Source organism: Desmodus rotundus, chromosome 6 (genome assembly GCF_022682495.2).
Source record: "Desmodus rotundus isolate HL8 chromosome 6, HLdesRot8A.1, whole genome shotgun sequence".
Classification (NCBI taxonomy): Eukaryota; Metazoa; Chordata; class Mammalia; order Chiroptera; family Phyllostomidae; genus Desmodus; species Desmodus rotundus.
In genome coordinates, this window is record NC_071392.1 from 75,635,910 (window position 1) to 75,662,191 (window position 26,282).

A 26,282-nucleotide genomic window follows, 5' to 3' on the forward strand; every position below is an offset into this window, starting at 1 on the left:
TCTGTATGTGTAAGCTTAGGTGTGTGGGCACGCGTGTGTTTTTTAAACCCGAGTGGCAGAATGTTATTTACTTTGTACATCACTTTTTACAGAAAAGGAAATTGTGAGCCATTCCATGGTTGGTATTGTTACAGAACAGACCTGGGAGGGGGGGAGTGAACCATGTAAAAGGACCCCCCCTTTTTCTCTGGGGGTTCCTCCCCCGTACTAGGTTTGCTCTTCCTGCCACCAGAGGGAAGACATCTCTCAATGCCAGAGATTGGTGAAAAGGAAAGGAATTATTATTTATTTGAAATAACACAGACTAAAGTTCTTTAGAATACCCACAGATGCATAGAGTCCTTCCCTCTCCCTGTGCCCAGTCCGGGATACCGTGTCTCAGGAAAGAAGTAGAAGTCCATGGTTCAGGCTCCCGGCACCATCAGCTGTGTGGCTGCTGCAATCTCGAGTTAATCCAGAGCCATGCGGCACCTTCTCATGGCCCACCAGCAAGAGTCCTTTCTCCCCTTTTCTTATGGGCAAAGTCTCTCCTGCTGCTTAAGCTGTGTGGCAAAAGGGAGCACCCCAAAGCCGTGTGGTCCTAACTCTCGCCCAAGCCGCATGGTCCTCTCCTGCCTGGGTTTAAATCCCAGTGCCAGTCTTCCTCTGCAGCCCCATTTCCGACTCCTCCTACAATCAGTTATACCTGCCAGCATTCCCATATTCTTCCAGCTTTACTGGGCTGCCGTAGTGAGTCCGGGCAGGCATGACCCCTGACATGGAGCCAGTCTTCTCCAAGCTCTCACGTAAGCCCTATAACCAGGGGGAGTTGCCTCCCAGTTACATCCTGGGTGGAAGTCGCTTCCATCCCCCTGGCTGAAAGCTTGGCCACAGCTATTTAACATATCCATGAAACCAGTTAAAGGTCATAGATATGTTAAATGACCATGCCAGAGGTTAGCTGCACAGCTGTTGCCATACAAAACAGCTCTCAATGGCCCTGCTCCATGTGTCCCTTCCCCAGCTCAGGCTTGTGGGGGTGAGGACATCTTATATATATTTTTTTCGTAATATTTCCTGGACACCTTGAGTTCTGGACCCCATTACAAATCCCTATTTGGGGCCTCCTCTTGGCTGTGCCCTGTTACAGTATCCTATAGATCAGGGGTGTCAAACTCATTTTCACCGGGGGCCACATCAGCCACTCGGTTGCCTTCAAAGGGCCGAAATAACTTTAGGACTGTATAAATGTAACTATTCTTTAATTGTTAAGGAGCTGAAATTACATTTGGCCCTTTGAAGACAACCGCGAGGCTGATGCGGCCCCCGGTGAAGATGAGTTTGACACCCCTGCTGGAGACCGTGCTCTGCGGTGAGGAGAGCAGTGTCTTGAATCGTGTACTACTTCTGTTTCTTTCTGTCTTCCCATCACAGACATCGATGCGAGGCCATGGGACTTCCAAGCCGAGGAATGCACCTTGAGAGCCAACATTGAGGCTTTTAATAGCCGCCGATATGACAGACCTCAGGACTCCGAATTTTCACCTGTGGATAACTGCTTGCAGAGTGTACTGGGGCAGAGGCTGGATCTGCCTGAGGATTTCCACTATTCATATGAGATCTGGCTGGAAAGAGAGGTGTTTTCACAGCCCATCTGTTGGGAAGAGCTGCTCCAGAATCACTAAGCTCTTTTCAACAAAGCATCTGAAGGATGGGGGTTGGCTCCAATAAATGGTGCTCTGCCTACCCTGCTCTTTCAGCCTCTGTTTCCAGCTCTAGAAGTGCTCGTCTAGGGGAGAGCTGGCCCAGTCCAGGGACACCCAGTGTAGTTCAGGGCATTCTGGGGGCTACTGTACCCGGAGATAGTACAAGGCTAGGATCCTGAGTCACAAAAAAATGATGAACTTACTCTGGGGTCATTTGGGTGCCAGGTGGCCTCGGAAATCTCTTGCTGTTCTTGGACAGGCTCTTTTGTGGGACTGCCCCCTGCTTTAGTTTTACCTGGAACCGGCCTGGGCTTGGCTGGCCCCAAGAGTGCAAATAAGTTTGTGACGGCATTTGGCCCGTGGCATTCTTCATGGTAACGGGAGGCGCATGTCACAGAAGAGGGAGGACCTTTTCTTCTTGCTCCCCCTGGATTCCTAGGACTGACCAGAGATTTGGCAGAACCAACTTTGAAATTAAGTCTGTATTTTAAATTTAAAGTTTTGACACCTCTTCCTAAAATCATCAGCTCTAAGATGATTTTGGAGCACCTGCACCTTTGTGAAAGATGATGATTTACTGTTACCTAAATACTGCATGTTAGAGAAAGGTATATGGTATAAAGTGTTCTTCCTCTAGCCCCTAAGCAGCGTGTGTGCAGTGTGAGAATTATTTCCTGTGTACTGTGTGTGTGGCACGGAGTGTCCTGCCACAACCAGTGTGAGATTGTCAGGCCTACCCTGAGGATGTTCCATGTTTTTTTCTGAAACTTAGTCTGAAATTACCGAATACACTGCAGAAAGTCATTATTTTCATCCAATTTGATTTTTAAATGACCAGTTAACTACAGACGGTTTTATTTATTGATACGGTGTGTCCATTTGTGTTCGTGATCCATTATTGAACAGTAAGACAGCTAACCATTTTTCTTCTCCTATGTTGATTGATTACATTTTTTTTCTGTTAGCGGTTTCAGAGTGGCATGTGGAGATTCAGCAATAGTTTCCACCTAAAAGTATTGCACATTTCTTTGAAAATATGAGTTGATGTACCACCTCTTAAACTTCTTTTATAGCAGAATCACATACTTCCCACCAGTAACAAGGTTTTTAGAAAAGTTTCTGATTCAATCAGAATTATTTTATTTCTCTTCTCTCCCCACAATTGTCATCTATATTTTGAAGCTTTTTTACTTTAAGTCCCCCCACCCCCCATGCAGACACTACTGAATCGTTTTTCTGACCACACCAAGCCACTTTAATTATGCCAGGAGGTGTATCCAAAATTGGTTTATTTATACTCTGTCCTTTGTCAGTATCGTTAGGAAGTCATGATTAAGGTACAAGCCATATCCAGAGGAACTGTATCAAAACTCTGATTAAAGCTTGGGTTGCACCTCTTTGTGCATTTGGGGTAGCAGGATTCCTGTTTTTATGGAAAGGTCATGTAAATATGTAATAGAAGAGATTTCTTAAAATAATTCATAAATTTTATCAACATAATTTACTGGTCATATCATATGCGAATGTTATTAATCTATTAATTTTAATGTGATTTAGGTAAAAAGATAATTTTCAAGGAAAGAGCAGTCATTAATCTATTTCTTTTAAAGCGATATAGTATTTAATTTGTGTCAAGAACAAATAAGTTGACCTTTTAAAAATATGCACGTGAATGCTTTCTGAGGCGTGGAAGTACGATAAACCTCAGCATTTCATACTTTCTTACAGGTCTTCTCTAAGGGAAGATTAATTCTCTCTGCAGATGGAGAAATTGCAGCACCGAGGATAAGGGATTAGTTTCAAGTGACATTATTTTTCCACTGACTCTCTGGAACTAGTATTCAGGTATTGACAGCCAGCCCCGTAGGTTAGGGTAACCAGCTTGAGTACCCGCACCTGAGAGCCCACGGATGTGGTTAGGGTCAGTTCAGATTGGTCACCTTCCAATGGCAATCACTGTTACTTCACAGAAGAATATTGTTTGAGTGATTCATTAAGTAGAGGATTTTTATTTGCATTTCAGGGAAGTTTGTGTTGATTGTTGATAACACTGTTTATTTACTGAAGCACTTTAATAAAAGGAAAATTGAACTGGAGTTAGAAACTTGGTCTTTAAATTCGTCGACACAAGAGCATTTTAGAGACATATCAGGTATAGAAAGGACGAATACAATTGAAGAGGATGGATATGTGAAATCTTGTATTAGTATTCCCTGGGAGCAGTAACTGAAAGATCTTATGACAAACCTTATTTCTTGTTCATGGGTCCGGGAACCAGCTGCAGCTCTGCTCAGCTCCGCTTGAGCTCCGCTAGACTGGCTGTGCTCCCCACATCTTCGGGCACTAGGCAGACAGAACAGCCCCTCCCTGTGGCATGCTGTTCTCATAGTAAAGGGCAGGAGCAAGAGACCACACCATACTAGCACATTTAAAACTCCTGTTTGAATGTGGCATAAGTCAAATTGCCCGTATTCCATTGGCCTAAAGCAATTCACATGGATGAGCCAGCCATTGGGCCAGAGAAGCACCCTTTACCTCCAGGAGACCAGCTGCAGCCAGCCGGCCATCAGCACTGAGTCACGGCAGCCTCCCAGGGAGCTCTTGAGATTGCTACTGGGACTTTCTTAGAGATTCTTGAGAATTTTGACAGATTTTCAGTGAGCCTTTGAAACCACCCATTTCAGTGCTTTCTACGGATATTTTCAGTTTTGGCTTTCTTGACTTCCCTCGTCCACAGCTCCCCCCAGCTCTCCCATCTGACAGTAATCACTGTTACATAAAGACAGTCCTATAGACAAGTGCTTTCATGGTTTCTGTTTCTCCCCCAAGGAGTTGGGGAGAGTTTTAATTCTTCTAGTCCTTCTTGAGATGACCCATATCTACAATAAAACTACCTGAGATTAAGAATGTAGCTGAGGTTCTGGAACAGAAATGACGCTGGTTCATACCAGAATCAAATTCATGACCTTGACCTCATCAGTGCTATAATTAATGAGCTAAGTAACCACCTTAACATCCAGGCTCTTGGAATTCTGGGAATTTAGGTGTTAAGTGTGTGTTCAGGGTGATTTTCAACCAAAAAAAAAAAAAAAAGCTAGTGGCTTTCCGCACTACCCAGAGAGGGGCCCACACGGTGTTGTTCTTGGTTCCCACATAACTTAAGGGAAACTTTCACAATATCCAGAGTCCTTTTTGGCCTGCAAATGAAGAAGGAGAATATCCTCAAATTCCTTGCAGCAGGAACCCACTTAGGTGGTACCAACCTTGACTTCCAAATAGAACAGGACGTCTACAAAAGGGAGAGTGATGGCATCTACATCATAAGCCTGAAGAGAACCTGGGAGAAGCTTCCGTTGGCAGCTCATGCCATTGTTGCCATTGAAAACCCTGCTGGTGTCAGAGTCATATCGTCCAGGACCACCGCCCAGTGAGCTGTGCCGACGTTGGCTGCTGCCACTGGAGCCACTCCCACTGCTGACCACTTCCCTCCTGGAACCTTCACTAAGCAGACCCAGGCAGCCTTCTGGGGGCCAAGGCTTATTTATGGTGGTTACTGACCCCAGGGCTGACCACCAGCCTCTCACTGTGGCCTCTTAGGTTAGCCTGCCTACCATTGCTCTGCGTAACACAGACTGCAAAATGTGGACACTAGCACTCCTTGCGACACCGTGGGGCTGCTCAGAGGGTCTGGTGTGGGGGGTGCAGGCCTGGGAAGTCGTGCAGCATGCATGGCACCATCTCCCGTGAACACCCGTGAGAGGTCGTGTCCGCCTTCTACTTCTCCAGAGATCCTGAAGAACTTGAAAAGGAAGAGCTAGCCGCTGCTGCAAAGGCTGTGTGACCAAGGAGGGATTTCAGGGCAGATGGACTGCTCCAGCTTCCGAGTTCACTGCTGCGCAGCCTGAGGTCACAGACTGGTCTGAAGGCGCAGGCGCCCTCCGTGTCTATTGGGCGGTTTCCTACTGAAGACTGGCACGCTCAGCCGGCCACTGATGACTGGTCTGCGGCTCCCAGTGCTCAGGCCACCCAATGGGTAGGAACAGTCACTGAGTGGTCTTGAGTTGTTCTTCCACAGACCCTTAAACAGAATGGAAAGAAGGGTGATGGAAAACAGTTTCTAAAAGGGGTGTCCTTTAAAAAGAGATTATGGTAGTAGTGAGAAGAAGAATTTACCTCCCTCACAATCTCAACACTGGGCTAGTAATGGGTTGGCAATTTAACAATATGAGGAAATGTGTGATCTCTACAATAGGGCAGGACAAAGGGAGAGGTCAAAGCTCTGTTTATACTGGCAACCACATGCAGACACTTTTAGAAATGTTGGCAGAAGTCCTAATTGGTAATTTTTGGAAAACACATGAGTTACCTTATTTTACTTATTTTTCCACTAGTGAATTTTCAGTAGTGGAAAATCACCTGGTATTCCTTCAGGATTCCTGGTCTGGAAAGTTTATAGAAGGTAAGTTCTGAGTACCTTATACCGTCAAACACCTTTTCCAGGTGAATGTATTTTCTAAATGTTTGGCTAGTCTAATATCCTTCAAATGTTACGCCTCACTCTTTGGAAGCAAATTTTTCTCTGGGAGTATATTCTTACCCTGAAAGGGATCTGAGATCATCTAGGCCAATCTCCGTCCAGCGCAAGAATTGCTTTAAAAGCATCCCCCAGGTGCTTACCCAGCCCCTAACATTTTCACTGACAAGAACCTTACAACTTCATAGTTTCTATAGTAACGAGTAAGTGTCAACTGCGGAATTAAGTACCTCAGTACAGTCAACTTATGGTATCATTTAGGCCAGAACAACCATGAACATTCAGAGAATCCACAAACCTAACCTTAGCTATTAGTTGCACCTTTTTTTCCCCTATGTTAATTTCCGAGGGCTGCTATAACAAGTTACAAGAAGCTGAGTGGCTTTGAACAAGAGAAACGGATTTTCTCACAGTTCTGGAGGCCAGAAGTCTGAAATCCAGGTGTGAGCAGAACTGCACTCCGTCCAAAGGCTCTAGGGCAGAACCCATTCCTCGCCTCTTCCAGCTTCTGAGGGTTGCAGGCGTTCCCTGGCTTGCACATACCCCAACTTCTGCCTCCATGGTCACATGGCCTCCCCCTCTTCTCTCTCAAAACTCCCTTTGCCTCTCTCTCGTAACCATGCATCTGACTGAATTTAGGGCCCGTAAGGATAAGCTCCTCTTCACTTTATTACATCCTTTACCATATAAGGTAATATTCACAGGTTCCAGGGAAAAGGAGAACGTGAACATGTATTTTGTGGGACCACACCATTCAGTGCACTGGTACATAGCAATATTGATTTATGTACTCTCCTTCTACCATTATTATTAGAGGTGTAAGGCAAGACCCAGAGGGAGTTATTGTTACGTGTAAAAATGTGTGCGGTGATTGATGTAGTCAAAGGAGATTCAAGTAAAAAAAGAGTTTCAGGCTTGGGTAGATTTTGTGACATGAGGAAGAAAGGTGTAAAATTGAAGAATACGAATATATGGATATTTGGGGTAAGAATTAAAATGTAAAACTTCAAATGAGTTTTCAGAGTACACAAGGAAGACTGTAACCTCCCACCCCAGATCCCTATCTCATCCTTCAGAAATCCACACTATCATATTTTTTCTATTTTTTCTCCTTTCAGCAAAGTCCATGATTATACCCATCTCCCACCAACTTTTTTCTCACACAACAGGAGCACAATATATTCTGTACTATACTTGCTTTTTTAAAACATCATTTATCCTTTGGAGATCTATTTTCCCATATCAGTACTCTTCTATGAATATACATTCAATATAATAAATAATTAAATCAAATAATTCTTCCCTAATACTGCTCGCAAATATTTTTCAACTAGGAAGAAAGGTTAGAAGACAGAGATGGGAAGAATAGGGTGTGTGTGTGTGTGTGTGTGTGTGTGATTGATGGGGTGAGGTTGAGGCAGATTCAGTCAGTTCTCATAGCAACAGGCCCAAGCAGTCTGAAATACACCTCCTGCCGGCAGGTCTGCCCTTCCAGACTCCCGGGCCCTGACAGCGTGATGAGATTGTGCCTGAGTGGGCGGTGGGGAGGGGTTCAGACTGTCCTCTCCTTTATACTTTCATTTTGTAGAAAATAACCAAAATCTTTCTAAGGAATAGCAAGAAGGCAGAAGTCATCCCACCTCTGCTCAAACACCTTTGATGACAGTGACTTCCTTACTAAATAAGACAGTGCCATCTGTCCCCTTGCCTTCAAATGGAAACATTACTTGAAACATGCTGTAACTTTTTGTTCACATGCTTAATGGAGCTGGCATGACAAAAATCCTCCTTGTGGATGCCTGTGAAAATATGTCTTCACCACAGGAAGTGAGATGTTTTACCCAGAAAAGCCACGATGTATCATATTGAGTGAGAGTGCTGGACCCAGCTTGGTGAATTATTATATCAAGGCCCTATTAGCTGTGTGATAACTGACAGGCTATTTCACTTCTCTATATCGTAGATTCCCCATCTGTAAAATGGGACAATACTACCCACCTTCTAGAATTGTAAGGATTAAATGAGTCAATATGTATATAGTGCTTAAAATAATGCTTGCACCCTGACCGGTGTGGCTCAGTTGGTTGGGCATCATCCCCCAAAGTGAAGGTCGCCGGTTCAATTCCCAGTCAGGGCACGTGCCTAGGTTGCGGGCTAGGTCCCCGGTAGGGGCGTGCGAGAAGTAACTGATCAATGTTTTCTCTCGCACATCGATGTTTCCCTCCCTCTCTGTTTCCCTTTCCCTCTCTCTATAAATAAATAGATAAAGTTTTAGAAAAAATAATAATGCCTGCTAGCCATCAGTGTTCAATGACCCTTTCCTACCTCATCCCCCACCCTTTCAGAGAATCCCCCAGCAAGAGTAATAAACAGCCTCTGAATTTTCTAGGTCAGAGATCAGCAAACTACAGCCCCCGGGCCAAATCCGGCCCACCAACACTTTTTATGGAGCCCACAAGCTAAGAATGATTTTTACGTTCTTAAATGCTTGAGGAAAAATCCACTGAAGAAAAATATTTTATGACACATGAAAACTTGATGACATTTAAATCCAAGTTTCCATAATAACTTTATTGAAATACAGCACGTTCATTCATTTACACGTTATCTACAAATGCTTTCGTTCCACAACAGCACAACTGTGTACTTGCAAAAGAGGATATGAGGCCCTCAAAGCCTAAAATATTTACTGAGTGTGCTGACCCCCCCTGCTCTAGGTAATTTCTTCTGAGCCTGCCCCCGCTGGTCCTATTGCACCCCAAGGTTCTCCCTGCTAGGACCCTAATGGCTGACCAGAGGAAATTACCTTCAAAGGACCTTTTTTTTTTCGGTAATTTCCTCCACAATATTAGGGCTATAATGAGCAAAGTGAATGCAGTACTGTACTCTTGAACTTAATGAAAAGAAAAAGAGACGGAAGGAAAGAGAGAGAGGGAGAAAGACACTACCAGAGTAGCAAGTAGAAAACAGAAATTTTTAAATGGAACTTCTAAGACAGTGATAGAATGTTCTGAATTTGGATATTCTAAAAATGTATGCTTCTATTCTGGTAATGTTATATATATTTTTAAAAGAACAGCACAGTTAATGTTACTATTAATAAAGAAGACAAGGATGTGTATCTATAAACAGATAAAATTAACTAGTGCTATGTGGATGTGAGTGTGAATAGTTATCTAAATTTAGCATCATCTTCCAGGAAGATTTGTTCAGTTCTTGTAGAATAAACAGATCTTCAGTCCTAAATGTTAAGTGATTCTTAAATGGACTGGTTTCCATTTTTTTTAATTTTTAAAAAAGATTGTATTTATTTTTAGAGAGGTGGGGAGGGAGGGAGAAAGAGAGGGAGAGAAATATCAATGAGCGAGAGAAACATCAATCTGTTGTTCCTCACACGCCTCCTGACCGAGGCCGAACCCACAACCCAGGTGTGTGCCTGACCAGGAATCAAACCGGCAACCTTTCGCTTTGCAGGATGATGCCCAACCCACTGAGCCACGCTGGTCAGGGTGTGGACTGGTATTTAAGAAAAATGCATATATTGTCAGTAATATTAGTGATTCTAACAGTAACCTATGCTCTGTGTTCTAACAAAGGCTGCTTCTCAGCCACACACCTCAGCAGCCCCACTCACCTCCCTGCAAGGTCAATGCGAAGGCTTTCCCCAGGGCAAAGGCAGAAGATCCATGTGGTCAATGGGAAAGGGTGCTACCCTTGAAGTTGTTCCAGTTGTCACCAGATCATTCACTTTGTGTCTCACCGGCCCACTCACAAAGCATGCTTTCTTGTGCTTTAAATTTTTTTTTCAGCGTTAGGGAGGTATAATTGACAAAATTGTAATGTACAGGGTCCAGCAGAAGGAACACCTGTTTGAGTGTGGTTGGCAGGGTAATAATAATATGGGTGTGATAATTTATAGTTTTATTTTGAATGTTTTACCTAAAATGTCATATGGTGACCTCGAGTGTGATATTGTTATGTTACAGAATTACATGCTTATGATTCTGTAATAAAAGATTTTGTAATAAAAGGTGTTATTTGTACCGGACCCTGTATTTAAAGTGTGTAACATGATGATGTAACATCCGCGTACGTGGTCAAAGGGCTCCAACAACCGAGGTTACACATCCATCACCTCGTTCATCTGTTTAGTGTTCGGTGAGAACATCTAAGTTCCATTCTTAGCAAATTGCAATCACACAATACAGTATTATCAACTGTAGTCGCCATGATATACTTAAGATCCTCACCTTATTCATCTCATAACAGAATTGGTACCTCTCCCCATTCCATTTCCTACCCACCCCCAATTTTACATCTTTTTAAGCAAGGCCTGGAAACAACTTGAACTTACAATGCGTTTTCACATGCATTCTAACTCATCACCTTTATAGCAACCCGAGGGGAGACAGTGAAGCTTACAGAATCGCTGAAAATTGTTTAACGAGTAAGTAATGAATCCAAGACTTGAACCCACACCTTCTGGCCTCATGTCCAAGGCACCTTCCTGAATAATTCTGGTGTTTAACTAATCACAGGCTGGACAGATGGACAGAGCTGGCTTTGGCTCTGCTTGTGTGAACTAGGGCAAGTTACTTACTCTCTGACCTCACGTGCACTTTGGAGAACTTAGCAGAAACTCCGCACGGGTCGTAGGGAGGCGATAATGCCGTCGTGCTCAGCACGGTGCCTGCCGTCTGTGCTCCTTCCATGCTAGCCGTTAGCTGTTATTTGCGTACGAAATGACGTCTAGTCTAAAATGGTGACGATGTCAACAGAGGAATCAACGTGTAAGAATTTCCCAAGGATGCACAAGCCTTGGTGATGGAGACAGGTGAGTCGGAGGCGACAAAGGGCGGAAAGCTGGAAAGGCAGTTTCGCCACCGCCAGGGGAAACTAAGAGAGGCTGACATGAGGGCAAGAGGCCCGAGGTGCAGGGAATAATGAGGCCTGAGGACTGGAGCGCAGATGGAGGCCATTACTCCCCGACACAGACTGTGTCATCCCAAGAGAGGTGGTAACTGACACATTAGATATGTCCTGTGAGGAGACACTGAGGAAAAATGGCAGAGGGCTGAGGACTGGACATTGCTTGGAGCGCAGGACAGACAGACGACAGGTGACTGAGCAAGCCCAGGGCATGATGCACGGCTCAGAAACAAGTGCGGGGACTCCGCAGAACGGGGGAGAGGGGCAACGTTAACTTAGCTTCAAAGGTCAATGAGAATGAAGAAATTGCTGGGCTCGGCAGAATGAAGGTGATAATACTTCCCACTGACTCGTGAAAAGTATTCCTTTAACGTCTATCACTACTGCGCTGGCGTACAAAGACGAACCTGGAAGAGGTTGCCCCCAGTGGATAAGAGAAGACAAGTCAACGTACTTCTATGCCAGAGGGCTCGGCTGACTTGAATGGGCACGAAGTGCTGCTGGTGATTAATGAGCTGGCAGAGATGGTGCAGTTTGCATCGGGCCTTGAAGGGTGGATAGGCCTAGTGACAGGTGAGAGGGAGAAGGCATTCGCGGTGAAGTGGGCCTTATAAGCAAAGGCTGAGAGGTGTGAGAATGCAGCAAATCCCGGAGACTGAGTGTGGCAGAAATAAGGCATGTAGGGCTGTGAGAGTGAATAAAGCTGGAAAAGCAGACTGAGGCAAGATTTTTCAAAGGCCATCAATACCACGCCAAGGAGTTAATGTTCTAGGAAATAGTCGTTAAGAGTTTTTGAGAATGGGTGAGAGAAAGAATACCAGGATGGGGTGCAGAAGCCTGGCACAGCAGGGCCAGTACAGGCCTGAACGGGGGTGGGGACCTGAGGAACAGGAGGGCTAGGGCTTGACAAGGAGCAGAGGAGCACTGGCAGGTTTGAGCCTGAGGGATGAGGCACAGGTGGCGTCACCCACAGACCATAAAGTCAGCAGGTGGCTCAAGCAGGCGTGGGGGAGAGCGAGCTCTGGAGGGAGGAGTGAGGGAGGCATCAGCCTAGAGATGGGCCCGAGATGGCTGCTGACGCCATCGTCCTCAATGATATTCGGATAAGAGGAGTGTTTGATTTTAAATACGGCAGGGTTTAGGTTCCTAAGAGCTAAACTTCATTGAGGTACAATCACTGTGTAACAAAATGCACACATTTGAAGTGTATGATGAATTTTGACAAATACATACACCTGTGCAGGTTCAGCGATCACACCGGGTGCTACTCTCAGAAGGTCCCTGTGCTTGGGGGTTAATGCTCTTGAGTTCACAGTCTTGAAATTCTCGATTTACTTTTGAGTTTCTGTTTTGTAAATGAAGTCCAATGGGACAGTGGACTGTGATGGGGGGAGGGGTTGGAGTATGAACTCCTGAGTCTCATCTGTCACCCCCAGCCACCTAACCCTGACACCCACCCTCTCCATCCCCACCCGCTCCTCGGGGCCAGGCTGGCACCCAGGTCCCCGGGCAGTGCATGGCTGCACGCCAGCACATTCAGAGAATGACATGAGTATCTCACCCATCAACACCCAGGTACTAAGTACAACCCAGCAGAGGTGGTGCTTCCTCTGTGGGGTGGCAGTGGGGTGGCAACCCATGGGAAGGGAAGATACCCAGAAAGGGAAGTGTCCTCGTCCCCTGGGGAAATACAACATTAAGGAGCAAAACAAAACAAACAAAACAGCATAATAGGTTCATAGAGACCACAGAAAAAAGGAAAAGTTTTATAATTTAGTACCTTTAGTGGCATTTTTATTTCCTGCTTCCCCACATTTTCATTTTGCGCCGAGCCAGGAAGATTGCGTAGCCAGCCCTGCACCACAGTCAGGATCCAGGCATTTCCGTCACTCCCCAGTGCCCCGAACCCTGGGCAGTCAGCCCCCTCACTCCCCCACAACCCCCTCGCCCCCCCCCCCTCCGTACTCCGTGTGACTCCTGACCGCTGGCGTACTTTGAGACAGCCGAATTTTAAAATCTGGAGCAGGGCTCAGGACCTCCTGTCTGGCATTCAAGAAAAGGTCTGAGACAGATTTGGGAGTGACCCCAACAGGGGGTAACTGAGAGTCGTGATGACCCAGAGGAGTGCAGGGAGTGGGCCCCCATCCAGGGATTAAGGGAGGGGCCCCAGAGGAGAAAGCAAAGGCAGAGGGCAGGAGAATTTGCCATATGAAGGGCATAGGGAATCAGGAAAAACCTACCAGACAGATTAAAAGTAGCTAGAACTGAGCTTTGCTCTGATGATGAATACCTAGGGAAAGGATTATGAGAACCTAGTACACGCATCAATCAAAAGAAGGCAAATAAAACACCTTACCCTTGGTTGCAGAGCCTTTCAGGACCCCACCCCTGCTTCCTGGCCCCAGTTTCCCTACCTGCCCTTCGCCTGCAATGTCCTGTCCCTGATCTTCGCATAGTTCACTGCTCCTGATCATCCAAATCTCAGGTTAAACATCGCCTCCTCAGGTCTTCCCTAATCGGCAATCTAGGAGCATTCAGTCATCGCCTCAATTTAATCCACCCAATGTAATACACTGTTACATCTATTGTTTTTAATGTCTGCCATGTCCTCCAATTCTATACACCCCCCTCAAAATACCCTTAAGAACAAGAACTTTGCCTCATGCAGGGAAAAATTGGCCTAGAACCCAGTGTCTGGCAGATGGAGGATTATTAATAACTGTTTAATAAAAAGGAAAAAGTCATTTAAAAAGGAAAGAGAGCCCTGGCCAGTGTGCCTACCTCTGTTGGTTGGAGCATTGTTGATACACAGAAAGGTCTCGGATTGATTCTAGGTCAGGGCACATGCCTAGGTGGTGGGTTCGGTCCCAGGTCAGGAAGCATAGGAGAGGCAACCAATGGATGCTTCTCTCACTCTCTCTCTCTCTCCCCGTCTCTCTCTCTTTCTCCCTCCCTTCCCCTTTCTCTAAAATAAATAAGCATGTTTTCGGGTAAGGATTTTTTTTAAAAAAGAAAAGAAAAAGAAATGAAGGTCCTGTTTCCAAACTGTAGCCTTCCCTGAAGAGAGGATACCGGGAAGAACTTGCAAGAACTGCACCGACTCGACTCCTTCTTTTCTAACCCCGTGCGCAGTTGACGAACTTTCAAGCCCTTAACTCTTTCCGGGCCTGTATCCGGCTCTTTGACAAGCATTTTCCCACGTTATTCTCACTTCAGTTCTCAAGAGCTTCATCTCACTTTCTAAGAGGTCGTGGAGTCTTCGGTGACTTCTCCAAGGCCGGCCAGTGCGTGACCGCACTCAGACTCCCACCCGAGTGGGCCCACTCCAACGCCAGTTCCTCACTTTCCCAAGCACCGCCTGCGGCCCGCCCCCCCAGCGGGGTTCCGCGCCGGGGCAGGCCCCCCGAGCTCCAATCCAGACGCCCCACGCCGAGCCGGGTTCCGGGCACTCGCAGCCCTTCTCACCACCGCGCGTGATAAAATGGTCCCGCCAGCGCCGCAGGGAGGGAAAGAGACAGCGGTCGCTACGACGAGGGCGGGCGCGGGCTGCAGGACGCGTGCCGAGCCGGCTGGGCTCTGCCGGGCGGTTGAGAATCAGGCCCCGGTGTCCTGGCAACAGGTAAACACTGCGCGGCCCCGCCCCCCGGCGCCCCGCCCCGCCCCGCCCCGCGTTTGTGCGCTAGGTTCGCCGGCGTTTGCGTGTTCCCAGTCCCTGCGCTGTTGTACTCACCGGGAGTCGGTACCTCGGTCACCCGGCGTGGCGGCAGCTCGGTGGCTGCCTGCCCCCTAACCCCGCCGGGCTCCCCGGAGCGTCTTGGCTTTCTAAGAAGCGAGGCCTGGTCCCCGCCCTGCGGCGGTTCTCAGTTGAGTGCGGAGGGGGAAGCCCCTCGCGCTGCAGGAATGGGCGCAGGGGCTCCGTCCCCATGTGATTCGTGGAACTGGGGTCGCTTTCTTCATTTAAGGACTCATCCATGCCAAGTTCACCTGCTCCACTGAGAAAGGAGTTACCATGGTAATCACGTCTGTTTTAAGTATAAGACATTACGAGGCCCTCGTTAAGTTAGTTTCTTACCGTTCAGCCTTGTACAGTCAAGCTTTACCGCGATTGTTATCCATGCCACGAGTTTGGCACCTTCATCTCCTCGAATCATAATTCAAGGAGAATTATGGACATCACTGGGTGGTGTTCAACCCAGTGATCTGAACACTTGGGTAAAGATGGTGGGGGCGAGGCTTCCCCCGGTGGTCGACGCTCTGAAGGGGACTGCAGGAGAATCAGGCTGAACCCTCTTTCTGTGAGTTGGTGGGTTTTAGTTCCTTGGTTCTGTTGAGCCACTTAATTTCACATCCAGAAGATGGTTTGTATGTGAAATAAAGAGAGGCGGCCAGTAAGTGCCAGCAGGGACTGGCCTGGCACCTAGCTTAGCTGCTGCTGCTGCAGCTGTGGTCCTGTGCGGGTGTCTTACCTGCAGATTAAGAAGTAAAAAATGAACCCAGGTGACCCGGACCCTTGGCTGATTTTAGGGAATTCCAGTTTAAGAAATGGCTTTGGAGGAGACCTTTTACACAAGGAATTTTTGCATTTAAAAAAATTTTTTATTGATTAATTTTAGAGGGGGAGAGAGAAACATTGGTTTATTGTTCCACTTATCGATGCATTTATTGGTTGCTGCTTGTATGTGCTCTGATCAAAGGTTGAACGCACAACCTTGGTGTATCCAGAGGATGCTCTTAACCAACTGAGCTACTAGGGGGTTCTTGCATTTTATGCTCAGGACCGCTTACGTCGTCTTTGCATCTTCCTCCAAGTCCTTGGCTCACAGAGCTCCATGTTAAGCCTTTAAAACTTCAAGCCTCCATTTCCAACTTCCAGCCAAATTTCTGCACCAGGGAGCCTTTTCAAATTGTCTTCAAAATCCAGCTCTTTTAACCACTACCTTCTCTGGCCTCATTGGCACGCTACAATAGCATGTTCATCCCCTGGCCTCGAACTCACAAACATTCCTGTTCCTCAGCCCTCATCCAGTCTCTTGCGCCCTGCTTCCCACCCTAACCGCCACAGGTGGTCAGGCCCTCTTTGCCACCTGCCTGGATTCTGGCAGTAGCCCACATCCAGGCGCTCTCCAGGGCTTCTCCATGTCCTTGTCCTCCTTCCATGCCAGTTTGATCATCCCAGGTCCCAGAATGGATGAGATCTTGCAGTCCTCATCCCAGGTCCTCAGGGTCTTCCAGCGTGTCTGCTCTGCTAGTTCTGCTCTGTGTGAGCCTGGCTCTCAGAGCCCTTGGTAAAGAGGCTCAACCTCTTGAGCTTTATCTACAGTATTATCCTCTCTGCCTAAAAAAAAAATCCTACACTCGAACCCTCCTATGCCGGCCCTATCTCTAGCTATTGATCTACTTTTCTTCCATCTCAGACGTACCTCTTGCTTCCCAATTGCTCCCTAAGCACCCGTAGCCCTCTGCACCCCACTTTATAGTGCTTTGCCTCTTTGGCCTTGGAAAGCCTTACTTCTCACCCTCATTAGTCTGTAGTGTGGAAATGTGTTTGGTAAATCCGTGTTCCTTCCAGTTCATTGCGTGTAAAAGCACTAAATAAATACGTCTTGAATTAAATTGACTCATTCCCAGGTTTTTTCACAAGGTTGATGTTGCCATTTTCTTTCAGGCCAGGGAACTGAAGCAGAATGGTGCAATAAAGCCATTTAAACTAATGGCTTCCCACTGCTCCCTGGATAGAGGTCGAACACCTTAGCTTCCAAGGCCTGCAGGCCAGAGCTGCACCCTGCCAATGTTTCCAGCCTCGGCTTCTCTCACTGCCCACCCCCCACCCCCAACTCCCATGGGTGCCGATGGGCCAGCCACACTGATCCTTTCTTTTGTCTTGTCCCTTCAACTTGGCCTGTTCTCTCCCGCCTCACAGTCTTTGCACAGACTGTTTACTCTGCCAGGGAATTCCCTCCCCCTTAGGTCATGGGCCACTCTTCAGGAACTCCTCCTTCATATCCCAGATTAGGTCAGTCCCTCTCCATCCTACGTCACCATAATGCCATGTACCCCTGGGTTCTTCTTTCGGAGCGCAGTTGGTGAGTAAATGTGCTGTGATTTCTCCCTCACTAGACTGTAAGGCTCATGAAGACAGGAGCCCAGAAGTGCAGGGCCTGGTGCACAGTAGGTGTTTGTTAAATATTTGTTGAGTGAATGAAAGAGGCACCTTAAGAATCCAGAGAAGCAGAAATCTACATTTGTTTTCTAAATCTTGGGTCTGCATTGCATCTGAGTTACAATTTATTCACCCAGCAGATATTTATTCATCTCTACAATGTGCCAGACATTGGTCTAGGCCTGGGGAGTTCAGTGGTGAACTTACAGACAAAACACTGGTTAGGAGAACATATCGTTAATAGACAAACAAAAATACTAAGTGAAGTGTGCTTGGGGTGAGGAGATGGGAAGTGAAACTGGACACACACACACTCACATAGAGTTCAGGCCTTGGGAATGGAATTCCAGAGTGAAGAGAGAGGGGCTGTAAGAACCACACACCTCTGATTTCTCTCCTGGACACGCACCACCCCAGAAGTGTGAAATTCTTGCCGAAGGACTGAACTACTAACTAGTTTGAAAATGGAAAACCAAAAACCAGCAGATTCTTCCTGAGAAACCAAACAGTTTACCTGACTCAGTGGATTGAGTGCTGGCCTACGAAGCAAAGGGTTGCTGATTTGATTCCCAGTCAGGGCACGTGCCTGGGTTGCGGGCCAGGGCCCCAGTTGGGGGCCTATGAGAGGCAACCACACATTGACATGTCTCCTTCTCTTTCTCCCTCACTTCCCCTCTCTCTAAAAATAAATACAATCTTAAAAAAAAAAAAGAAAGAGACCAAACAGTTTATTATACCAGAGGCGTTAATGGCAGGAGGCAAATGGATCAAGTTTGAAAAACCAACTTACATGGATCCCACTGGTAAAAGAAGAACTTCGGAAACTGAAGCCTATAAGGAGGAAAGGACAGTCACTGATGGTGTAGCGATCAGCCCAGTGATGCAAAGAGCTCTTTGTTCTGAATGTATCGTTCTGGGGAAACAGTGCCAAGCACCATGGAGGCTACTGCCTAGAATTCCCCGCAGGTCTCGTAAGTGATAACGAAAGCCCAGAAGCAGCTGCTCTGCGAGAGCTGGAGTAAGAAACGGGCCGTAAAGGTGATGCTGCCGAATGTTCTCCAGCTGTCTGTGTGGATCCAGGTTTGTCAGACTGTGCACACACCTTGTGACAGTAACTGCTAATGGAGATGCTGAAGATGTAGAAGCTAAGCCACAGCCAGGAGATGGAGAATTTGTGGAAGGAATTTCCTTACCAAAGAATGACCTGATGAAGAGACTTGAAGCTCTGGTAGCTGAAGAGCATCTGCCAGTGGGTGCTAGAGTCTGTTCCTGTGCTCTGGTGCCGGAACATGCGAGCACAAAGCCACCTGAAGCGCCCTCTCTGAGATTTTAAGGCCAGAGGAGTATAGCCACGTTCTTATGAAGAGGCCACAAGGCCTGCTTCACTAAGACTTTGTATTCAGCTAAATTTAACAGAGATTTGAAAGTACCTTTTTCATAAAATAAAAACAAAAAAAATGCCCCCCCCCAAAAAGTGAAACTGCTGGCAGGGTCGTTTGCAGACCACCTGTACCCCCACACCCCCTCTGTCTGGGACAATCCCAGTTTATGTTTGTTGAAGCGTCCTGGTTTGAGCAATAATAAAATGGCCACCCTAGTTATAGCTAGAATGTAGTCACAGTGTCTGGGGGGTGTTTCTAAAGAGGTGACGTGTGAGCAGAGGCCAGCAGAAAGACAAGAAACAAATCATGCCCACCCTGAAGGTCTTCAGGAAGAGGCGGGGACGGGAAGGCAGGCCCGTGTGGTTGCGGCTATGCCGTCTTCATTACGGGGTTTGGAGAGTTTCAGGTGGGGAGCTGTGAGTTCTGACACCGGGAATAGCCAAGAGCCATGGCGTTGTATTGAATCAACCCAACCAGCTCAGAGGCTGAAATTTTTCACTCACTTTTAATAATTTCTTAACACACATATTGAGGTATAATTGATGTATAATAAATTGCATATATTTAAAATGTACAATTTGATAAGTTTGGTGTCCGTGTGTCGCCATTAAATTGTCACCGCAGTCAAGATAACATGTTGGCCCTGGCTGGGTCCCTTAGTTGGAGCGTTGTCCTGTACACCAAAGGCTGGGGCACGTACAGGAGGCAACTGATCCATATTTCTCTCTGTCTTAAAAAAAAAAATCAGTAAACATATCCTCGGGTGAAGGTGAAGATTAAAAAAAAGAGAGAGCCCTGGCTGGTGTGGCTCAGTGGATTGAGTGCCGGCCTGCAAACCAAAGGGTCGCTGGTTTGATTCCCAGTCAAGGCACATGCCTGGGCTGTGGGTCAGGTCCAAAGTGGGGGGAGCATGAGAGGTAACCACACATTGATGTTTCTCTCCCTCTCTTTCTCCCTCCCCCTCTCTAAAAAATAAATAAATAAAATCTTTTTTCAAAAAAAATGAGAGGTAACATGTTGATCACCCCCAAAGTTTCCTCTTGTCCTTTGTAATCAGTCCTTTTCTCCTCTTACCCCCCTCCCCAAGCAACTTCTGATATGCTTGCTCCCTGTCTCTGTAGGTTAGTTTATAATTTCTAGGATAATATCTATTTTTTTACTTATTTATTTTTAGAGAGAGGGGAAGGGGGAGAGAAAGAAGGAGAGAAAGATCATTGTGTGTTTGCCTCTCGCATTCCCCCTACTGGGGACCCGGCCTGCAACCCAGGTATATGCCGTGACTGGGAATCGAACCAGTGACCCTTTGGTTCTCAGGCCAGCACTCAATCCACTAAGCCACACCAGCCAGGGCTACATCTATTATATTTGGATTAAACAGTATTTTTTTGGTCTGGCTTCTCTCATTTGTATAATTACTTTGAAATTCATCCATGTTGTTGATGCGATCACCAGCCTGCAGTGTCCGTGGCATCGTGGCTGAGACGAGACAAATTCACATAGACTACCAAGTCCTGTGGAAGAAAAGGGACGGCAGGGCCACTCTCAATAGAAGAGTGCACCAACCCCTGTCTTGACAGGCTTTTATTGCTTTTCTGGGCTCATTTCGTTGAGGATGGTCCTCACTTAGTATGCACAGGTTCACTTTAGGTGGTTACCTTTTACGGAAAACAAAGGAGAGGATGTTGCTAATTACATCAAAAAAGAAGGGTATTTGCAAATGTAAAGGGAAAGGTGGTTGAACTGGTTACACTCATCCTTGGAAGGTTTAGCATAGATTTTAGGAAGTTACTTTAAAGATAGGCAGTAAGTTTGCTGCCTCAATTCAGGGTGAGGGAGTTTTAGCAAAAAGCAAGTCTCAAAGTGGCCTAGGTAAAATGCAGGCCTGATTCCCCATGGGAGAACCTATCCCTGGGCCTGGGTCCTGTGTGCTGGACCTTGCTTTCCACTGGCCTCTCTAAGTGGGAGCTGGGCCTACGCCATGCAGAATGGTCTCCTATATTTACCCCCTTGTTTTTAGTTAGGACCGCTACAGATCCCACAAAGCTTGCTACTTGCTGGTCTCTCACATGACACTGGGAAAATAATTTGCAAGTGCGTCAAAGTACACAGAGCATTATTATAATCAGTGAGCAACCAGCGGCTCCAAAGACCCACATTCTCAGATTAAGCCCATCAATCATTGTCAGGCAGTAATGATCAAACAATAGATAACATTCAAAGAACTATAAGGGCTATTTAGAGTCAGGGTCAGATAGCTAAAGGGCCATAAAACTTTGGGGAACAAACTCTTTTAGTGCTTGGACCCTTATCATTTAAATGGAGGGTGTTAGCAAAGCAGATTTCACAGGACTCTACATTCTCTCTCAGGCCTGATCTCCCCAGGGAACCTGCCCTTTCCAGCACAGGGCCGCACCCACCTCTGGCATTGTTTCAGGCTTAAGTCAGGCAGGGGAAGTAAGGCAGCCAAGAGATTAGGAGAATTCTTGCAGACAGAATGAGGACTCAGGCTATATCAAAGCCGAAGGGCAAGGGTCCATCACCCCCTTTTTCTATAGCCCCCCAAGTCCTTCCCTGAGGGCCCCCTCGTGATCGTGTCTGTCTTAGGTCATCCCTCCCTTGAGGAATCTTACCCATCATTGGCTAACCAATCATGCACTGGGGGCCAAGCAGGGTAAAGTAAAGTGGGCAGAGGCAGTGCCTCTGCCAGGGAGATAAGCTTCATCTCCTTAATGGCTTATGGTCCCAAGGTCTCTCACTCAGCCTTAGCCATGGGGGGTTACAGCTTCTGAAACCAGGCAGGGCGGTTCCCAACATGTTGTAGCATGTTTCAATAGTTAGTGCTTTTTATTGCCGAGTAATATTCCGTTGTATGGTGATACCACAGTTTGTTTATTCATTCACTCACTGACGGACTTCTGGGTTGTTTCCAGTTTTTAACTATTACAAATAAAGCTGCTGTGAACACTCATGTACAAGTCTTTGAATGCACATATGGTTTCATTTCGCTTGGGGAGTACCTAGGAGTGGAGTGGCTGGGCACATGGTAGGTATGTGTGTAACCTTTTAAAGAAACCGCCAGACTGTTTTTCCAAAGTGGCTCTGTCACTGCAGATTTCCACCAGCAGTGCAGAGAAGCTGCAGCCCCTGCACATCCTCGCCAGCGCCTGCCGAGGTCAGTCTTCGTAACCTGAGCCGTTCCAGTCCGTGTGTGCTGGGCTCTCAGAGCGGTTTTACTTTCATTTCCCTAATGATTTGATGTGTGTGTGTCCTTTCATGTGCTTACTGCCCATTTCAATATCTTCTTTGGGCAAGTGTCCAAATCTTTTGACCACGTTTTCTTTTGGGTGGTTTTGTCACTCTGCTCCGAGAGCCCTGTATGCTGGGTGTAAGGCCTTGGTCGGATATGCGACTTGCAGATATTTTGTCCCAGTCTGTGGCGTGTCTTCTCTGTGCCTAACGATATCTTGTGAAGAGCACAAGTTTTTAATTTTGATGATTGTCGTATCAGTTTGTTCTTTCACGGCTTGTGTTTTTGGTGTCATATCCAAGAAACCTTGGCCTAACCCAAGGTCACAAAGGTTTTCTTCTATGTTTTCTTCTAGAGGTGTTTAGTTTCTGGTTTTATATTTTGCTCTATGAGCCATTTTGAGGTAACTTTTGTATATGGTGCAAGTATGGTTCGTTTTTTTGCAAATGGATATTTGGTATTCCATCTTCATTTGTTAAGAAGGTTACCCTGGCTTTGCCGAACTGCTTTGGCATTTTCATTGGAAATCGGTGGTTCGTCTGCGTGTGGGTCGGCTTCCAGCCTGTGTTGTGTCCCGCTGGTCTGTCTTGTCACCGTGCTGCCTGGATACTGTAGCTTTATAAGAGTTCTTTTTAAAAAAATAATAATTCTTGAAATAAAGTAGTATTAGCCTTTCAACTTTGTTCTTCTTTTTAAAGTCCTTTGAATTTCCATATGAATTTTAGAATCTTCTACAAAAAGGTGAGAACTTTGAATAAAAATGTCAACCTTCTATGTCATGTCCTTTGAATTTCCATATGAATTTTAGAATCAGCCAGTTTCTACACAAAGATGAAGACTTTGAATAAAAATGTCAAACCTTTGTGTGAATTTTAGTTCTCAAACCTTTTTAGAGATCAAAACACATTTTTTGCAGTTATGGTTGACATGTGAAAAAAATGTGTGAAGTCACTTTAAAAAGCCATGGCCCCAAATCTTTTTTTTTTGCACTTTATTTTATTTTATTAAAGTATATTTTATTGATTATGCTATTACAGTTGAACCATTTTTTTCTCCCTGCCAGCCTTCCCACCCCTTAGCTCATGTCCATGGGTCGTACATATAAGTTCTTTGGCTTCTCCATTTCCTGTACTATTCTTAACTTCCCCCTGTCTATTTTCTACCTATCATTTATGCTTCTTATTCCCTGTACCTTTTCCCCCATTCTCCTCCCTCCCCCTCCCCACTGATAACCTTCCATGTGATCTCCATTTCTGTGATTCTGGTCCTGTTCTAGTTGTTTGCTAATTTTTGTTTGTTTGTTTGTTTGTTAGGTTCAGCTGTTGATAGTTGTTTGTTGTCATTTTACTGTTCATATATTTGATCATCTTCTTTTTCTTAGATAAGTCCCTTCAACATTTCATATAATTAGGGCTTGGTGATAATGAACTCCTTGAACTTGACCTTTTTGGGAAGCACTTTATCTGTCCTTCCATTCTAAATGATAGCTTTGCTGGATAGAGTAATCTTGGATGTAGGTCCTTGCCTTTCATTACTTCAAATACTTCTTTCCAGCCCCTTCTTGCTTGTAAGGTTTCTTTTGAGAAATCAGCTGACAGTCTTATGGGAACTTTTTTGTAGGTAACTGTCTCCTTTTCTCTTGCTGCTTTTGAGATTCTCTCCTTATCTTTAATCTTGGGCAACTTAACGATGATGTGCTTTGGTTTGTGCTTCCTTGGATCCAGCTTCTTTGGGACTCTCTAGAATAGAATAGTAAAATGAACCCCCATGTATTTATTTTCCAGATTTAGAAACTATCAGGATTTTGCCACATTTGCTTCATCTGTCCTTTATTTTGGGGTGGGGGATGTGGAAGCTGCAGTATTTTAAAACATATCTCAGGCCTCATTTTAATTCCTTCCAACAGATTTTAGTGTGCCTCTCTGAAATGTGTAAACATTTTTTCCCAATGCCATTATCAGACCTAATAGAATTAATAATCCCTTGGTATTATCAGATTCCCCTAATTGCCTAAAAAGTGCCTTTTTACAAGTTGTCTGTTCCAGTCAGAATGCAGACAAGGCCTAGACATTGCATTAGGTCGGGTCCCTTTTCACCGAGGGATGCTTAATATACATTTGTTCAGTTTCCTGTCGTGTGTTTTCTTCTCCCACTCCATGCAAAAGGTTTTTTTGTTACAGTTTTTTCCTCTTAGGCATTTATTTTTTCCTAAGTTCAGTAGGAAATGTTGAAAATTATGTCAAGGATATGAAAACTAATTTTTGCCCCGTATGTGTACATTTGTCTTTGGAAGCCAGGTAAAGGGAAGAGAAAGAAAGGCAAGGACAAGCCTCCTGGGAAGAAGCCGAAGAAGCCGGAAGTGGACATCCTCAGCCCAGCCGCCATGCTGAACCTGCACTACATCGCCCACAACGTCGCCGACTGCCTGCACTTGCGGGGCTTCCGCTGGCCGGGCGCTCCCAAGTCAAAGAAAGGAAAAAGCAAGACTTAAGTGGTGGTGTTTCACGATCTGTCTCCATTACCGAGAACAGACCTTGGGGAAGGGAAATCAGGATAGTACAACTATTGCAAGCCCAGTGGACTGTACCCAAGGCAACTTGAGACACAAGGTTTTCTGTGGTAGTTAATGATAAAGAAATGCATTTTACTTCCTCAGCTCGATCCAGGTATGGTTAGCCAGCCTGGTTTCTCAGAAGTTAAGGGGAGAAAATCTGAGTAATTCCTACACAGCATGGTGGAATCAGTAGAACTTTAAAAAACTGTTATAATCTTGGGTCAGAATTAAACCTTGCTCTCAAAAGGCAGTTCTAGCTCGCATGAATGTTCTTTGGCCGAAGGGGGTTTCTGTAGAGAAGACATGGCAAAAAGCACAGGCTTTGCTTATGAACATCCTTCTCTTGGGCACTGTTTCCTTTCCCTGTCTTTTTCAGAAAAAAATAATAAATATTTTGTTTTTATAATTTTCTTCTCAGCAGTCTGATTCTTAGATGATTCTAATTAGCCGCAGCTGTCGGTGGAGACCGAGCGTGTCACTACTGCTCTGACTCTGTTAGGGCATATAAACAAGTGCTTCAGCCCTGGCTGGTGTAGCTCAGTGGATGGAGCCTGGGCCTGTTAACCAAAGGGTCGTGGTTCGATTCCCAGTTTAGGGCACATGCCTGAGTTGCGGGCCAGGACCCTGGTGGGTGGTGTAGGAGAGGCAAGCACACATGGATGCTTCTCTCCCTCTCTTTCTCCCTCCCTTTCCCTCTCTAAAAATAAATAACTAAAATATTTTTTAAAAAGCAAATGATTCAAAGGAGCCACAAGCAGCATTCAGCGGTTGGGGTGCAGGGGGGAGAGCAAATCAGCCTCACCCCTTTCTTCTTTCTGTTTCACCTGGCTCTTCTCCCTCTTTTTCTGAACACTTCCATCTTCCCACCTCCTGCAGGCTTTCTTTTCCACTTGGCTGGCCCCCAGTTCTGAAATTGGTGCCAGAAATCTGCTGTGGGCATTCTGTTGATATTACAGGATCTCCCCAGCCTGGGCGGAGACACTCAAGAGATAAAGCTGCAGTTCTTTCTCCTCTGCCACAAAGATCTAAAGCCCCTACATGGGAAGCTAGGAAGGAAAGGCATTTTCCAGAGTAAGCACCGTCTCTGAGTCACGTCGCATTCCACCCCTGCCTCCTGGGCTGTCTTCCTGGTGTACCTTGCCACTCCCCCCACGCTGACACCCGCACTGCTGTCTCCATTCACAGCTCTGGTTCCTCGAGGCAGCACCAGTCCAGGAGGGATCTAGTTTGTCTGAATTACTTAAAATTATGCCCCAGGTTGTTTGGTGAGGATCTCAAAGATTCGCGTAGCTGGCTAAAGGAGGCTGCAACCCAGGACTCAGGATTTCACGAGTATCGAAGAAGAAAGGAAATCACATGAATTTTGTACTAGAGAAGGGGGGTGCTCATAACCCACACGGGTTATGGGGCTGGCATTTGTGTAGCTGCACCGATTGTGCAGATTCAGGGTGAGCCCTTGGCTAGTTGTCAGAGGAGCCCTCTCTCTGGTGAGGGTTGGTGCTCTCCCTACCCTGAAGGGGGCGCCCTTTCTGCTCTCGGTCCTCAGGCTTTGGAACCCAGGAGCACCTTCCCACTCTGCTAAAGACCGCTGGGCTGGATCTAGTGGTTTCTGTTTGTGAACACTCTAATTAACTCAGTCCTTCTCAAAGTGTGAAGTGTATCACAGTCACCTGTGGGACTTGTCAAAGTGCACTTCGCCAGGCCCCGCCCAGCAGGAAGTTTCAAGAATTTGCATTTTCACTAAGTTTCTAGGTTTAGCTGCTTCGCTGGACCACAGACTTGGAGGAGCAC

General features: G+C 46.1%; 2 protein-coding genes and 2 pseudogenes across 4 annotated transcripts in view; all 4 read left to right on the top strand.

The window, feature by feature from the left end:
- STRIP2 (striatin interacting protein 2) overlaps window positions 1-3,774 on the top strand; it is a 40,389-nt gene extending 36,615 nt beyond the window's left edge. For all 3 annotated transcript variants that reach the window (XM_053927288.1, XM_053927289.1, XM_053927290.1), the window contains one exon: window positions 1,414-3,774. In XM_053927288.1, the coding sequence (XP_053783263.1) occupies window positions 1,414-1,664 (251 nt within the window). In that variant the 3' untranslated portion in view covers window positions 1,665-3,774. The remainder of the gene's footprint in view (window positions 1-1,413) is intronic.
- Window positions 3,596-5,745, top strand: LOC128781268 (small ribosomal subunit protein uS2 pseudogene; annotated as a pseudogene).
- A 9,343-nt stretch (window positions 5,746-15,088) lies between these two features.
- On the top strand, window positions 15,089-24,736 carry SMKR1 (small lysine rich protein 1). The gene is made up of 2 exons (XM_045191192.2): window positions 15,089-15,160; window positions 24,231-24,736. Exons 1-2 carry the CDS (start codon window positions 15,158-15,160, stop codon window positions 24,426-24,428), a joined length of 201 nt encoding a protein of 66 aa, XP_045047127.1. The 5' UTR covers window positions 15,089-15,157; the 3' UTR covers window positions 24,429-24,736.
- LOC112299791 (ADP-sugar pyrophosphatase-like) lies at window positions 17,773-18,641 on the top strand (annotated as a pseudogene).
- Window positions 24,737-26,282: the final 1,546 nt, after the last annotated feature.